Genomic DNA, 18,373 nt, shown 5'->3' with positions numbered 1-18,373 from the left:
CGTAATAACCAAACTGGCCAATCAGAGTCACAGGGGTGCGCACAGAGCCCATGTCAAAACAACGTGTGGTCACTTTTGTTAGGAGGCACGAGTCAGGCTACACTGTAAGTAACGCATGCGACGGTGTAGGTTTGTCGCAGAAGAAAAACGCACAATGGAAGTGGTCTTCCTCGTATACTCAGATATAGGGATAGATATTTGAAGAGCAAACCGCTAGACAATGACAATATTTTTATATTTTATTTGTACATTAAAGAACCGTCAAAAACAAATTAAATCAAATTCATAATATATTGAACAATTATTATAAAAGTAAAGTTGAATAAATGCATGAATAAAAGGTTAAGTACCACTTCCGTTTAACAGAAATAGTCGAAAAATTGATAGAAATCTGTGTCTTGTATGTACTACTTGGATGCAAAATTTGGATGACCTAAGTAAAAGCGTACTCAGGTCATCATGTTCACACACACACACACACACACACAGACAGACAGAGACATACTTCCAAAAGTGAGTATTTTTGGACTCAGGGAGGTCTAAAAACGTCAACATTCATTAAAATCTCAAATTGGACTTTTTGGATGATTACAATACTTCCCCTATACTTCGTATACAAGAAAGTCAGGGATGTCTAAAAAGAAAAGAGATTCATCAAAATCTCGACATCTAATTTTTGGACGATCACAATACTTTTTCTACACTTCGTATGCGAGAAAGTAAAAGTCAACCTCAAGGCATGTATTCCAAAACCAAAACCTTTTGTGCTTTCATGAGTGTTAAACCTTTTTATTCACATTAACACTGATACCCAAACGACCCCATTATAAACTGCAAATATTTTTTTTAAAAAGTCTAACAAAATGCTTTACTTAAGAAGTCTCATGGCAAATTAATGTAAGCTATGATTGTGATTAAAAAAAAAAAAAATCTAACTTAAGCTTGTAAAAATACTAAACTGAACCTTTAACTGAAAGGCAATTTAGGACTCCTCACTCATAATGTGAAATCCCCCCTGCCCTGACAAAGTGCCCCTCGGTGTACCAGAATGAAAATCTACTGAGCATTCTGAGAAAACCTTCATACGTAAAGAGAGAGAGATGAAGTGTCAGTAGATACCTGATTTCGTCGTGATGAAGGTGGATGGTCCTGGTTTGTGAGCTATCCTCTTCTTCTCTCCAGGGTATGCAGCTGCTGCTGCTGCTGCTGATGAAGCTTCAGCCTTTATTGCTGTGGCGAGCTGGGCTGCCTGCTGTTGTGCAATCTGCATACGCTGGTAGCACATTTCCTGAGGGGTTGGCCTTCTGTATGGTCGGATAACCTGTTTAGGTGCTGGTGTTTCAACCTGAAAACAGAGAATTCACAGGTGAAGATCAAGAGCAATTTAAGGCTACACAAAAAAAACCATGAAAAATTATAGATAAGCTTAATATTCAGTACATATGATATAAATAGCCCTCTTATTCGAAAGAGTTCTGTGTGTCCTACACATGATTTTAATATTTATGTGCGTTATTCATAACAACACAAAAGGTATTACTCATTATATTACATTTGCTTTTAAAAGTGGAGTTCTTTGTGCTTGCTCCCCTGTCTTCTTAGGAAGTGAAGCCTTGTCAAAAAAACTGGGCCTGTTAAAGCCCATGGAGACATTCCATGTGTGATTGTGGACTATACAAGAAATAAACAGTTGTTTTAGTTGTTGTTAACTGGACAATAGTGCACACTCATTGGTCATCTTATCAGGTGCACCTGCACTAAAAACACAAAATGCCTTCACCCACAAACAGCCAATCACGTGACTGTAACAGTCTTGGCAGCGGGCAGACGTGGTCAAGAGGTTTCGATTTTGTTCAACTAAACATTAGAATGCACAAGACATGTCCCAGCCTTAGTGAACCAAGCCATACTAGTTGTTGTTTGGTGGTGTCCAGAAATGTAAAAAATGGGTTGAAAAGAATTACGTCCAAGTGCTTAGAAATCACCTCAATTTTTTTTTTTGTATACCGCTTCATGACTTGCCGGTATGAGAAAACCCACACTGAAGACATAGCCTACTGTTGGACTCTTCTTGATGTCTACTTATGAAAGATGTCAAGCTTTTTGTGGTTGCCCCCCTTGTTTTGACCCTCTAGACCAGCGTTTCTCAAACTCAGTCCTGGGGAACACCTGTGGCTGCAGGTTTTTGTTCCAACCAGAATCCTAATCAGTGACAACACATGATAATGCGGAGCTCATTTAATTTGCTGGGTTTTTTTTTTTCTTTTATTCGACATTCAGAAAAGCACAGCTGCATGATTTTTACATTTATTAGACATTTATAAATATTTCTGCTTCTGCTATAGATTTAAGTGCTTAATTCTCTCTTGTTGATTTCATTACACTTTGCCCTCGCTCTGTGCAGTTTTTCCCCCTTCATTGTATCTTATTAATGACAATTAAAAATGAGCAGAGCAGACACCCAGGCAGACAACACGGAATAATCAAAGGCTGCAAGTACTTTAGCATCAGACCCACTAATTAGTAAATAACGGATTAATTAAACAATTAGAACACCTTGAAAAGTAGGATGAAAATCAAGATGAAAATACTGTTAAAAAGAAAGTAATACATTATTCCTATATAACTGCTTGGTACATTTTAATATATATTTTTTTTTTAGAAAATTTAAGTTTTCTAATTTCAATTTTGTTCCCTAAACACAGAACTTGGGAAATATCAGTTCACTTAATTAGCCCAGGAGTTCAATTAAAAACAGAAGCTGGTGGGAACAAAAACCTGCAGCCACAGGGGTTCCCCAGGACCGAGTTTGGGAAGCACTGCTCTAGCCCCAAAAAATCCCTCATGTATAGACCATTTTTGGACCATACACAGTATACTGCTGCTGGATTATGTGAATTTCCCCTTGGGATTAATAAAGTATCTATATATCTATCTATCTATATATCTATCCATACTTTGTGCAAGAAATTACACCCTTAGGATAAAGAGTAAACCAACAAGTGTCTGCTGCAAAAATGATCAGAAAGATTTGAAGTTGCATATGACATACTAATGGGATATGAGGGGTTAAAATTGGCCATTTTCACAAAACTTTTGAACAAGGGGGGATACCAGTAATATAGGCATGCGGAGGGTCTTCTGGTTGCTGGTCCTGATCATTTTTTTGATGAAGGACTTTTAAATTTTCCTTTAATAAAAAACAAAAAAACAGGGGTCCCAGCCTTTTAAGTGCCACCTGGAAAAGGTTAAAAATGACAAATTTCAAACATATGCATTCAAGCTCAGTGACTAAGAATATTGTGTAATTTTTAATCTCTTAGCTGGGATCTCGAATTCTATGGACCTACATCAGAGGGTGACAAGTTATAAATTTCATCTACCATTGAGGGTATTTAGACTTTAAACATATACATTGAAGCACTTATTTTAATATTTCAAATATTTGACATAACAATTATGTTTATTATGTACTACTAAACCATTATATTTCTTAACACAACTCCGAATTAGGGCAGCTTACGCTAATTCAGATGTTTCGCTTATTGAAATGTAAAAAGCATTTATATACAGTGGATTCAGACAGTATTCAGAGTCCTTCACATTCATTTCAATTCATCTTATCTTCCACATCAAGCAACACTCAATACTCCAGAATAACAAAATGAAAAACAGGATTTTCCAAATTTCTGCATAATTTACTTAAAACAAAACAACTGAAATACCCGACTGACACAAGTATTCAGACCTTTTTCTTAGTACTTCATTGACGGGGCGTAAACAGCCATTCCAATCTGGAGTCTTCTTGGTTACGATGCTCCAAACTCCACATACATGGATTTAGGGGCTTTTTACAGGTCTTCTCCACAAATCCCCCTCAAGCTCTCTCAGCTTGGATGGAATCTGTTTGTAGAGAGCTTGAGGTGGCAAAAAAAATGAATTTAAATGATTTTAGCAAAAGGCCGCAACACAGCAAAATGTGGAAAAAAAAGGTGATGTGGATGTGCAATCAGGAATATATGAACTGAATCTTTTATAAACTGTACATTATTGTTCTATTTTGTTTGTATTGAAGCTTTATTTAAACTTTTGGACTTTAAGACACACCAGTGGCCATTTTTGGTCAAGTTAAACGCACTTTGTTTAAATACTACGTGCACTTTAGCTTGTATTGTTTAATGTATTTCTTTTTTATTGTGATGGTCACACTAACATAAAACACTTGATTGTTTTCAAATTCATGTGTATCACTGGTTGTTATTTTAATTTGATTATTATTAATTTTCATCGTGTTAATGCAGAGACATCAGGGTGACATTCACAGGTGGACAGACGTGAGCAGATGAGGTAAGACGTGCACTGGAGCCAACCACAGGTTGCAGGCATCAAAATAGTCAGGCGTGAAATAATCGTGACTAATCGGGGGGAAAAAAACTAAACGATTAGTAGACTACCAAAATAATCAACAGTTGCAGCTGAGAAAGAGAAAAAAAACATTAACTACAGTAATCCCTCGCTATATTGCGCTTCGACTTTCGCGGCTTCACTCTATCGCAGATTTTAAATGTAAGCATATCAAGATATATATCACAGATTTTTCCATGGTTCATGGATTTCTGCAGACAATGGGTCTTTTAATTTATGGTACATGCATCCTCAGTTTGTTTGCCCAGTTGATTTCATACAAGGGACGCTATTGGCGGATGGCTGAGAAGCTACCCAATCAGAGCATGATTAACTAAAACTCCTCAATGATGTAAGATATGCTTCCCGCGCGGTGCTTGATTGTTTGCTTTTCTCTCTCTCTCTCTCTGACATTCTCTGCGCCTGACGGAGGAGGTGTGAGCAGAGGGGCTGTTTGCTTAGAAGATACGGATGCTCCTCTAAAAAATGCTGCCTTATCGCGGTGCTTTGGCATACTTAAAAGCCCAAAAGCACGTATTGATTTTTTGATTGTTTGCTTTTCTCTCTCTCTCTCTGACATTCTCTGCTCCTGACATGCATTCCTTTGAAGAGAAGATATGTTTGCATTCTTTTAATTGTGAGAAAGAACTGTCATCTCTGTCTTGTCATGGAGCACAGTTTAAACTTTTGACTAAAGGGTGTTACTTCATGTCTAGAGGGCTCTAATAATGTTAACAGTGTGGGAGAGTTTATAAGGGCTTAAAATTTATAAAAACAACCATACAAACATATGGGTTCTACTTCGCGGATTTTCATCTATCGCGGGAGGTTCTGGAACGCAATCGAGGAGGAATTACTGTATAATGATTATAAGTAGGTACCTCATACATACCAAGGACTGTATTTTGTATTAATCATGCTGCAGAGAGCTATATGATTTATTACTTCTATATTATATGTTTATCATTTATGTCGAAAAAGAATTAAGCTTGTGCAGTTTAAGGGTCTAATTTGCATTCTTTTATGAGAAAATGCAGATCTCGTGATACTAACAGAACACCCTGTGATATTATAAACCAGTTGTGATTGTTTTCTGAATTCTTGCTTAAAACTATAAGGATTTATTAATCTAACCAAACAAAATCTAATGAAAATATTAAAGCTATAAGAACGTAATTTCTTTATAACTAATGTACTGAACTATAAGAAACTGCTTTAAATTGGCCTTGCGTGTGTGAGCTGATGAGGGCGTACTCCTTAGGAATGCAAGTGCCTGATAACTCTTTACAGTGATCCCTAGCTATATCACGCTTCGACTTTTGCGGCTTCACTCTATCGCGATTTTTTTCTCATACGCGCTTACGTCACTACGCATGCGCTTTCTGAGAACTTTTATCTAAGCCCTACGATGGCTCCTAAACGTGCTGCTTTTTCTAAGCCTTCTGACAATAAAACTAAGCGCCGGAGGAAGATGCCCACTATCCAGGAGAAGGTGAAACTCTTGGATATGATTAAAGATGGCAATACCCTACAAAAGCCTCCTCACGCATATGAAAAGACAGCGCCAGCAACTGCCTATCAAGATGTTGTTCAGGCGCGCACCCAGACACCCACTGCCTACTCCTAGTACTCCTTCAGCAGAAGACGACAACAACGCACCTGCTGAAGATACTGCACCACCTCTGAAGACTCTCCTACTGAGGTCGTGCCTTCATAGGTTAGTGTTTGTGTGCAATTAAATGTACAGTACAATAATCTACTATATAAAAGCGTTCAGGATTGTCCTTCCGTCCCGTGAGTGCAAAGCATAGCGGTATTCCGCTTATTACAGACTTACTACTTGTGGCTTGAGGTACGAAGCGACGCGATGTGAGCAGAGTTCTGGTGCTCTCATCGTTCCCTTGCTTGTGCGATATGCGCTGGAAAAATAGACAAAATTATGTCTCTGGAAATAATTAATGTTGATGGAGTACAAATGCCTCACCGCGTAGTAAATATCAGGGGAGATGGTGCTTGCTTATTCTCACCTATAGCTTATTTAGTGCATGAAACTCCGTCTTTAGTGGTACAGATTCGGGCTGACATTGCACGACTTTGGACAGGCACTCGAAACACGTAGGTTTTCGGGAGATGTTATGAATGGGCACTTTGATGCTCTCATTCCCTACACTTACATGCCTGATGTACACATGGAGCGCACACAAATGGAGGATAAAAGTCGGTCGCCTTAAAAGGTGAGTGCGCCTAGTAATATGATATTTGTAACGTCTAATATGTCTTATTTTCTCTTATTTTGTCTAATATATTGGGTAATACGAGTGTAATGGTGACTTAAAGGGTGTTCATGTCAAGAGGGCTCTAATAATGTTAAAAAACGTATTTCGAAGGTCGTAAACAGGTTTTCTATACTCTAACTGGAACTAAAATTAATTTATCACGGTAGAGTCTGGAACGGATTAGCCGTGATAAACGAGGGTTCACTGTATTTTGGTAAGAAACTCCTGTATGTAATAAATCAGGATGTAACTGTAACTTCCAGCAATCTATGTATGACATCAAAATGAACGGCCATGCTTTTTTTTCTTTGGCTAGGCAGGCTGACTCACCAAGAATAAAAAAATTGCTTTTAACTTTAAATTGGTGTTTGTATCCCGTTGTTTTTCCGACTTCAGCATCCACACAGCCCTAGTTGCAACGGATTCAAATTTGAAAAAAAAACTGAGGTGTTCTAAGACCTTTGACCGGTATTGTATGGAGGCACTTGTAAAGCGCTATGCTTCTTCTTGTCCACTCAGGTTTGCTAATGAATGGTGTCTGATGATGCCACCACTGTATGTTATCAAGTCTCAATGCACGTTCTTATTATGTGTAGCTCCTGGCTGTTGGAAAGAGAGGTCCATCTCCATCTGAAAGGCTGACTCCGTCAATGTGTTTAAAGAACCATTTGAAGACTCCCTTTCTCTGTGAATCTCTGTCTAACTGGTAATGCCTCTGGTTTCAGTGTCGTTTTTACAACCGGATGCCTTTAACTGACGCTAACCCTCCCAATTTATCTGGGCCAGTTCCAAAATGGAGGATGGGTTGCTAGGTTCTTGTGAGTAAATTAGCATGCATTTGGTTTTGAGTTCTTCACCTGAGACGATCAATGTTGTAACCCTGTTCTGTAACACTTGTTCCCAGATTGTCCTCTGACCAATGTTAACTTGATTAGGTTGACCTCTTTTATAAAGTCACTTTAGATAAAAAGCATCTGCTAAGTGAATAAATGTAAAAGCCAGCCTCTTCTTTCAGAAAACAATGGTGTTCACTAAGTAAAGGCAAATCTCATTTCAAATCATGACAGAAAGAGACCCAAGGATAAAAACTGGGAATGAAACCACATAAGCTAAAAAGAAGGTAAATAAATTAAGAGCCAAAAGATTTATGACAACTTACCTCTCCTTTACTCAGGAAATGTGAAACTCTCTTTTTCTGACCAGGAAAAAGAGTTGTTAAAGTGCCATCTGCAGTCGTCTCTTCAGGAAAATCCTTAGATACCTGCAAAATAAACAGTTCAAAATCAAATGTTAAATAGACAAACATTTGGATGAGAACAGGCCATTCAGCCCAACATAGTTGACAATCCTATCCTCCTAATTTCTCGAGAAATATTGTCAAGTCTTGATTTGAAGATCCCTAAAGTAGGGGTGGGCAGTATGACCAAAATTCTATATCACGGTATTTTTCTAAATTATCCCAGTTTCACGGTATTCGACGGTATTTTTTTCCCCCATGCATGAGTGGATGTTAGCCACATTTTCCACTGCAATTACTGACTAAGAATAACCTAGTCCACTGTCAAGAGTATTGTACATTGTACAAAAAAAAAACATTTTAATGGGCACACAAGTATTAATACAGTTTTGCATTGCCCCATAAAGTGATCGTTTTCAAGGGGGTGGCACTAATGGAGAAGGTATCACATTGCATGACAGATGCAGTCAAAATATAGAACCGTCTTATTGAACAAATTTTGCAAAAACAAACTATCATTTTGACAACATCTTTTCAACCATACAAAGAGGCATTTAGACTTCGTAAAATATCCAGAAGTGCTTGTCAAAAGTTGTATTGCACCGAATATGTCTCAGAAAAGGAATAAATAGTAAATATTTTTTGTAAACCAACTACACTTTCTGTTAATGTTAACAATCTCTGTCCACTGACACGTTAAAGTGACTTTTTAAACAACTTTATCATCATTAAACTGCATAATATTTAAACTAATAAATAATAAGAATAAAATAAATAATAGTATTATTACTGATAGTTGCACTATTACTTCAAGACTTCAAGCCCAGGTGCATTACACAGTATTCACCAAATTAAAATAAAATAAAACAAATGCAACTTGGTGATGACATCTTTACCAACTCAACCATCATTTAGGCAAACTGCATTAATATGGACCTTGCTTCAAGCTAAGCTATACTGGGAAGAAAAAAATAAACCATATGTCGAGAACAAAGTCAACATTTCCACTTTATTCTTGCCGTTTATGTTGAGATTAAAGTCGACATTTCCTCTTTATTCTCATAGTTTACTTCATAATTAAATTAGAATTTCGTAAACTAAACTTCTTCCTAAAATCAATGTTTAAACAATTACTTAATTTACCCCGTCATAAATTAATGCAGCACATTAAAATGCTTTGTGTTACGTTCCCCGACCCAGTGGTTAATCACTACGCTTCTTAAACTGACTTCCTCTGCACTAAGAGAAGACAGCAATCACCATACAGAATCCATTCACTTCATGATATTCCCGCTTTCTGAAAATTTAGAATGCGAAGATAAATACTTGATATCATTTTCATGATGATATGCATTAAAGCAGGTATTACACATGCACGGTAGTGAGGCGGTAGTGCTGCTCCCTCGCAGTAAGGGGTCCCCGGGTGTATGTTCAGTGTAGAGAACTTTATGGCAGGTGTGACAAGGCTCCAAAAAACTGGATGCATGAATAGCTATCGCACAGGTTTAACTTAAATATTGTGCAAATGTTGGGTTTCTGATCTGCTGGTCGGAGACACAAACACAGAATTCAATGCATGTTCTTCTGAGCGGGCTCTCTTTCTTGCATGCATGCTGTCTCTATCAGGCGTACAAAAACCCCAGTTCCTTTTTCCTTCCTTTTTCTTTCACCACATAACCAATCACCACACGATAAACGTCTTTGTGAAATTAAAACTAGTTTTAAACTTAGCCCACGGAGTGTACAGAACTTTCAGTTTTCGGAACTAACTCTCTCTCTCAATAAATCTGCAACAATTTCAAAAATTTTTTTTTTTGTCTGTCAATATGGGGTGCTGTGTGTATATTAATGAGGAAAAAATTAAATTTAAATGATTTTAGCAAATGGCTGCAATATAACAAAGAGTGAAAAATTGAAGGGGGTCTGAATACTTTCCGTACCCACTGTATGTATCTCTCTCTCTCTCTGTGTATATATATATATATATATATATATATATATATATATATATATATATAAAATGCTCAAAAAATTAAAGGAACACTTTGAAAACACATCAGATCTCAATGGGAAAAAGAAATCCTCCTGGATATCTATACTGATATAGACTGGGTAATGTGTTAGGAGCGAAAGGATGCCACATCGTTTGATGGAAATGAAAATGATCAACCTACAGAGCCCTGAATTCAAAGACGCCCCAAAAATCAGAGTGAAAAATTATGTGGCAGGCTAGTCCATTTTGCCAAAATTTAATTGCAGCAACTCAAAATTGTACGCAGCACTTTGTATGGCCCCTGTGTTCTTGTATACATGCCTGACAACATCGGTGCATGCTTCTAATGAGATGACAGATGGTGTTGTGGGGGATCTCCTCCCAGATCTGGACCAGGGCATCACTGAGCTCCTGGACAGTCTGAGGTGCAACCTGGTGGCATTGGATGGACCAAAACATAATGTCCCAGAGGTGTTCTATTGGATTTAGGTCAGGAAAGTGTGGTGGCCAGTCAATGGTATCAATTCCTTCATCCTCCAGGAACTGCCTGCATACTCTCACCACATGAGGCCAGGAATTGTCGTGCACCAGGAGCCACTGTACCAGCATAGGGTCTGACAATGGGTCCAAGGATTTCATCCTGATACCTAATGGCAGCCAAGGTGCCTTTGTCAAGCCTGTAGTGGTCTGTGTGACCCTCCATGGATATGCCTCCCCAGACAATCATTAACCCACCACCAAACTGCTCATGCTGAATGATGTTACAGGCAGCATAATGTTCTCCATGGCTTCTCCAGACCCTTTCACTTCTGTCACGTGCTCAGGGTGAACCTTCTCTCATCTGTAAAAGCACAGGGCACCAGTGGTGCATCTGCCAATTCTGGTATTCTATGGCGAATGCCAATCGAGCTGCATGCTGCTGGGCAGTGAGCTCAGGGCCCATTAGAGGACATGGGGCCCTTGGGTCACCCTCATGAAGTCTTTCTGGTTGTTTGGTCAGAGACATTCACATCAGTGGCCTGTTGGAGGTCATTTTGTAGGGCTCTGGCGGTGCTCATCCTGTTCTGCTTTTCCCAAAGGAGCAGATACTGGTCCTGCTGATGGGTTATGGACCTTCTATGGCCCTCTCCAGCTCTCCTAGAGTAACTGCTTGTCTCCTAGAATCTCCTCCATGCCCTTGAGACTGTCAGAGACACAGCAAACCTTCTGGCAATGGTACATATTGATGTGCCATCCTGGAGAAGTTGGACTACCTGTGCAACTCTGTAGGGTCCAGGTATCAGCCTCATGCTACCAGTAGTGACACTGACTGTAGCCAAATGTGAAACTAGTGAAGAAACAGTCAGAAAAGATGAGGAGGGAAAAATGTCAGTGGCCTCCACCTGTTAAACCATTCCTGTTTTGGGGGTCATCTCATTGTTGCCCCTCTACTGCATCTGTTGTTAATTTCATTAACACCAAAGCAGCTGAAACTGATTAACAACCCCTGTGCTACTTAACTGACCAGATTAATATCCCATAAGTTTCATTGACTTTATGCTATACTCTGATTAAAAAGTGTTCCTTTAATTTTTTTAGCAGTATTTAGTATATATTATATATAGTATATATATATATATATAGTATATATAATATATATATATATATATAATATATATATATATATATATATATATATATATATATATATATATATATATATATATATATATATATATATATATATATATATATATATATATATATATATATATATATATATATATATATATATATATATATATATATATATATATATATATATATATATATATATATATACTGTGTGCACAATTATTAGGCAAGTTGTATTTTGAGGATTAATTTTAATATGGAACAAACACAGTGCTATCAGTCAATCCAAAATGTTAATAAACCTGAAACCTGAATGTTTCACAACGGAAATGTGAGTGTGAACATCATCAGGGGAATACATATGTGCACAATTATTAGGCAACTATTAGTGTGCAGATTTATTATGCAACTAAAGGAAAAATGAAAATTTTCCCATCTCACTTGTTTATTTTCATCTGTTATAGTGAGAATAATAAACAAACACCTCAAAATTTACAAATAAACATCTCTGACATTTCAAAAAATCAATCAATCAATCAATGACCAATATAGCCACCCTTCTTTCCAATAACAGTCATAAGCCTTTCCATTCATGTAGTCTGTCAGTTTCTTGATCTGTTGACGATCAGCTTTTTGTGGAGCAGTGACTACAGCCTCCCAGACACTCTTCAGAGAGGTGTATTGTTTTTCTCCCCCGTAAATCTAGCGTTTAAGAAGTGCCCACAAGTTCTCGATAGGGTTTAGGTCAGATGAGGAAGGGGGCCATGTCATTATTCCTTCATCTTTAAGGCCTTTACTGGCTGGCCACGCAGTGGAGAACTTCGATGCAAGTGATGGAGCATTGGCCTGCATAAAATCATGGTCTTTTCCTGTATCACTGTTTGAAGAAAGTGTCTTGAAAAACTGGCAGTAGGTTTGGGAGTTGATTTTGAGTTCATCTTCAATGCAAAAGGTCCAACTAGCTCATCTTTAAAAATACCAGCTCATACCAGTACCCCACCTCCACGTTGGAGTGGAGCTCTGTGCCATTACTGATCCACAGGTCCATCCATCTGGTCCATCAAGAGTCACTCTCATCTCATCGGTCCATAAAACCTTTGAAAAAATCTGTCTTCAGATATTTCTTGGCCCAGTTTTGGCGTTTCAACTTATGTTTCTTGTTCAGTGGTGGTTGGGTTTCAGCCCTCCTTACCTTGGCCATGTCTTTGAGCACTGAACACCTTGTACTTCTGGGCACTCCAGGTAGGTTGCAGCTCTGGAATATGAAAGTACTGGAGGATAATGGGTTCCTGGTAGCTTCACGTTTGATTCTTCTCAAATCTTTGGCAGCTAATTTGCATCTTTTGTTCTCAACACGTTTCTTGCGACCCTGTTGACTATTTGCAACAAAATGTTTGATGGTTCTGTGATCACACACCAATATCTTAGCAATTCCAAAAGTGCTGCATCCCTCTGAAAGACTTTTACAATTTTTGACTTTTCAGAGTCAGTTAAATCTCTTTTTGGCCCATTTTGCCTGAGGAAAACTAGCTGCCTAATAATTCTGCACACCTTGATATAGGGTGTTGATCTCCTTAGGCCACACCCTCCCTCATTACACAAATACACATCACCTGGCGTGCTTAAATCCAATAAGCATTCAAGTTAATACAGCTTGGAGTTGGAATATACGCATAAAAATGATGATATGGTCAAAATACTCACTTGCCTAATAATTGTGCACACAGTGTATATATAAATATATATATACATATATATATATATATATATATATATATATATATATATATATATATATATATATATATATATATATGTATGTATATATATATATATATATATATATATATATATATATATATATATATATATATATATATATATATATATATAGTATATCTCTTTACAATGAAATATTCATTACAACAAAGTATTTTTATGGTCCCGACTGTTTCCCCATATGACACAAGTCTATACAAATCTCGTTACTACGAAGTCCGTTCAGCAGATACTTACATTACAACGAAGTGCCTGAATGAATCATCCACAGAGTAGTTAGTTCTATGGCACAGCTCAGTTGTGCACAATGATCCCCCAAACAGAAACATTGTAATTTTTTTTTCTTTCTTTGAACTTTCCTTGTACCGTGTTTTTTTTTTTGTCTTTTTTGTTTCCTGCGATTTTCAGCGATACGTTTTGCTTATTGCTCATCAACATTTGAAAAACATCCATTGGAATTTAACTCATTGTCACCCTCCTATAGAAACAGCAGACACGAAAAAACGATAACAGTGCATATTAGAAAAAAATACTTTACATTATTGCAGCTCTCTTTTGCGGCAAAAAGAAAAAAGACATTGCCAGTGAATTTGGAATTTTGACCATCGTCGCTGTCAATTTTCTTGAAAGACAGAGCAAAAAAAGTAGAAAAATCTCGGGTTGCAAACGTATGTGAACTGCTGCATTTGAAGACGTCGAAAAAGCAGTTTTGATGTGGTTCAGTGATGCTCGTTCAAGAAACATTCCTACTAATGCGGCACTCATTCAAGAAAATGTGAGGTTTGTAAACTCTCTTGGGACCTCACCCAATTAGACAGCATGAGCATCCCGAAGTGCGATCTCCGTGACTGTACGGGGCAATAGCAGGCTCACAGCTATGCTGTGTTTCTCCGTCAAAGTAAACAGAAAAGATCTCGATGGGTGATGCAAGGTTAGGAGCATGTAAATTGTAAATGCAGATGCTGTAACAGGGTTACTTGGTCACTGTATATATACTATATATATATATATCAAAAAATGTGTAATGAAGTACAGCATCAAGTTAATGACCAGATCAATAGCCCAGAAGTTAAGTAGCAGAGGGGCTTGTTAATCAGTTTAGTAGTAATTAGTTGTTAATTAGTTTCAGCTGCTTTGGAACACTAGAGGGGCAACAATGAAACGACCTCCAAAACAGGAATGAATGGTTTAACAGGTGGAGGTGGATTGTAGGAGTTTTGAGACCTTCAAATCGTAACTTGATGTTAGGTAAATGGGATGAGTGAACTTGCTGGGCTGAGTGGCCTGTTCTGGCCACTGTTGTTCTAGTGTTCTAAACCTGAAACATTGGAAAGGAATAAGCAGGAAAATTATGACGAACGGGCCACCAGCAAGAGTGAAAGGGAAGGTCTACAGGACGGTAGAGAGACCAGCTATGTTATATGGGCTGGAGACGGTGGCACAGGAGACAGAGCTGGAGGTGGCAGAGTTAAAGATGTTAAGATTGGCATTGGGTGTGACAAAGATGGACAGGATTAGAAATGAGGACATTAGAGGGTCAGCTCAAGTTGGATGGTTGGGAGACAAAGTCAGAATGGTGACATGGCGTTGGTTTGGACATGCGAGGAGGAGAGATGGTGGGTATATTGGGAGAAGGGTACTAAGGATAGAGCTGTCAGGCAAAAGAAAAAGAATGAGATGGATGTGGTAATAGAGGACATGTGCGTGGTGGGTGTGACAGAGCAAGATGCAGAGGACAGGGAGATATGGAGACGGATGATCTGCTGTGACAACCCCTAACGGGAGCAGTCGAAAGAAGACGACGACCATGCGCAAAAACAATCCCCCATTTCCTTTAGGCTCAATGTATTAACATTCATGTCTTCGACTTTCACATCATGTCCCAGGCCCGTAACCCCTACAGAAGTTGTTTGTTCCGTTAGTTTTTTTTCTTTTTTGCTTTCCTTGGATAATCTTGTGTATCCTTCTGGAGCTAACCTTTGCATGTGAGCATTTTGTTCCAATTTCTTTCTTCATTTCCCACGTCTTCATTATTAGTGTTTGTTATCGTCTGTATTTAGAGGACTGCAGATGCTTTCTATTGCATTCTTTTCCTAAACCATTGCTTTTGTGCATACAATATATTCACTGTATTGCCTTTCTTTGTTTCTGCTTTTGAACATAAACAGGTGATGGATTATTTAACCCGTGCATAGGAAAAACTATCTAGTGTACTAAAGGCTATAAAAGTCACAAATGACTGTGGCTACAAAAGCTTAAGGACAATCAAAAACTATGAAATGGAGAAAAGTGGGTGGCAATTGAGTCTGTCATTTTACAAACATCAGAAGCCTAGAAAAACAAAGAGACAATCAAAAGAACATAACAAAAAATGTGGTGGGGGACTAAATGTTTAACATTTTACTAACAGGGGGCTTTGGGATCAGGCATTTAACATGTGGGCTCATTAAAACATTTACCAGACACAGCGCTGATGTCCCAGAGAGATTTATTAACCTGTTTATTAAAAACAAAATATGCACTAAAATAAGCTAAATGACTCCAAAGAGAAACACACTCAGGGTCACAAGTTGTCTTCTGTTCTTCATAAACAGAGCCCACTCCTTTGGGGGGCTGTTGCTGTCCTATAATAAATCAAGCTACTGCACGAGTTTCTCTCACAACATTATTTCAGTTGTTCAGTTTCCCTCAGTTTCGTTTAAAATGTAGCAATTTGCAGTTCGGTAAAGCGGGATATCCAACATGGACAAGCGATCTGGAAGTAATCCACCTGAATGGCCCCCTCAACGCACCTTCTGTGTTCATTAAAGAAAGCAGCTAAAGGAAGGGAGGCAAAAAGACTTCAGCTGACACACTTTTGATATTTCTAAATACTTTATGTGATGCTTAGAACAGGAGATTTTTAAATAAGGCCAATTAAAAATAGCCATTTTGAAAAAAATAAATTATTAAAAATCGAGATAATCGGACCATAAACACTGAGCCTTATTTTTTTTTTGTTCTTTAGTTCGACTTGGGGTCAGAGTGCAGGGTCAGCCATTGCTCAGGTTGAGGGCCTTGCTCAAGGGCCCAGCCAAGTAGGACCCCTTTGGCAGTAACGGGGAATCGAAATGGCAACCTTCCGGATACCGGCGCAGATCCTTAGCCACTGAGCCACTACTACGTCCAATTAAATAGGCCCAAAGAGTTACATATAAACCAGGGGTCTCCAACACATCAGTCGCGAGCTACCGATAGCTCGCCAAAGGGTTAATGAATCCTACATAAATTTTAAAACTTCATTAGTCAAATTATGGGTGGGCGATCTTTCCAAAAAATCATATCACGATGCTTTAACACAAAATCACGATCCACAATCTGAACTGCAATCTCTCTTTTCAATGTGGCAGACACTGAAGAGAATATCCAGACTCAAACTCATCAAGTAGTAACACTTTATTTTAAATATCAAACAAAGTTGAATTTAATTGTTCTCTCGTTCACTAGCTAAGCGGAGTTAAGGGACACGCCCCGAAGCTGGCGAGTGAGTGAGGAAGTCCCCTCCCCTCGGCCTGCTGCGTGTTTCTCTGATTCGCGCAAATAAATCGGAACCGCAACCAAACTATGATACATAGCGAAATGAGAGAAGTCGCAAAATCGCCCGGAATGTTCAAGCAAATTATAGAAAAACCCAAAATAAAACCGTGAAGTAGTTCACACGTGAAAAGCAGACAGACATTGGGTTTTATATATTAGTAAACCTTCAAAATAATATGCAGTTAAAGTCTCAACAGCATTTCTGGAGCTTAGTAGAGCCTGATAACTAGAAGAATCTTCACCAAGCAGCTCTGAAAATGTCTGCTTTGTTGGGGTCTCCACACATCTGTGAGTCTGACGTGAATGTCATGAAATCAAATCAGAACAAGACTGACAGACGAACATTGAAATGACTCCATAAAAGAGTGAACCTCAGTGGCTCCACTCCACCACACACCTCAGTGCCAGTCATCTGACTAACTAAAAAACACATCACATGTGTGACTGGACCTGTGAATACTCTTGGGAAGTGAAACAGTGACATGTGACAAAATGACAAATAAATAAATCAGATCTGTGGATTTGGAATTACATTGTTTTGTTTTGACAGCCTTCATGTTTTAATCCAATAGTGCGAGATACACTAGAAAATGCAGACAGACGTACAAAATGTACTTGCAAGTGAACTAAATATTTCTTTGTGATGTTTTAATGCAAAATGTGCGTTGTGGACACCAACATTTTGTAAACGTTCATGCAAAAGAAGCGTATTCAGTTTGTTTGGATTTAAATAAGCGATGAGAAGAAATGTTAGAAAACATGTGGAGCTCTCGGCCATTTTCATTTTGTAAAAGTAGCTCTCTCGGGGGGGGAAGAGTTAGAGACCCCTACTATAAAGGCTATCAAAACCATAATATACAGGCTGTGGTGGACGGCCAGGGTCTTTACCCAGCCCAGATACTTCTGTAATGGAAAGGCCAGGGGAGAGAACATGCACAGGGCATCACCTCCTCTGGAGCACTAGATGGCAGACCCCTGGGTTGCTATAGTACTATGGGTTCCCATAGGGCTTCAGGGAAGTTGGGAGTTCAGCACAGGCCTGTTGGGTTCCTTGGGTGCTGTATGAGGGTATTGTGGGAAATGGTGAGCTCTACTTAGTCGGGCTCCCACTTCATCCAGAAGTGCTTCCAGAGCACTAGATGGCAGACCCCTGTGTTGCTACTGCACCATTGGTTCCCATAGGGCTTCATAGGAGTTGGAGTTCAACACAGGCCTGCTGAGTTCCCTGGGTGCTGCCAGAGGGTACTGCAGGAATTGGTGAGCCATACTTAGTTGGGCTCCCACCTCACCCAGAAGTGCTTCCGGACCAAGCTAATGGAAGTACTCCCAGGTGCAGCATAAAAGAAGCCTGCCGCCTTCAATGAGGAGCTGGAGTCGGGAAGGAGAAGAAGAAGCCTTCTGGTGCAGGATTGAAAACTGACAGAGGAAGAGAGAAAGAAGGCAAAGATAGAGTGCTGCGTGCAGTACGATACTTGAGCTTTTATAACAGTGGCT

At 38.7% G+C, this 18,373-nt stretch overlaps 1 protein-coding gene across 1 annotated transcript in view; it reads right to left on the bottom strand.

Annotated features, from left to right (window-relative positions):
* Nucleotides 1-18,373, bottom strand: part of rexo1 (REX1, RNA exonuclease 1 homolog) — a 123,255-nt gene that overhangs the window by 63,171 nt on the left and 41,711 nt on the right. Inside the window, exons 3-4 of the mRNA XM_039767122.1 lie at nucleotides 7,840-7,941; nucleotides 1,120-1,345 (exon numbers count right to left, since the gene is read on the bottom strand). Of these exons, the coding sequence (XP_039623056.1) occupies nucleotides 1,120-1,345; nucleotides 7,840-7,941 (328 nt within the window). The remainder of the gene's footprint in view (nucleotides 1-1,119; nucleotides 1,346-7,839; nucleotides 7,942-18,373) is intronic.

The sequence above is a fragment of the Polypterus senegalus genome, chromosome 10, assembly GCF_016835505.1.
Source record: "Polypterus senegalus isolate Bchr_013 chromosome 10, ASM1683550v1, whole genome shotgun sequence".
Lineage (NCBI taxonomy): Eukaryota > Metazoa > Chordata > Cladistia > Polypteriformes > Polypteridae > Polypterus > Polypterus senegalus.
The sequence above is the reverse complement of the archived record's forward strand: the minus strand, read 5'-3'. Positions and strand labels throughout refer to the sequence as shown.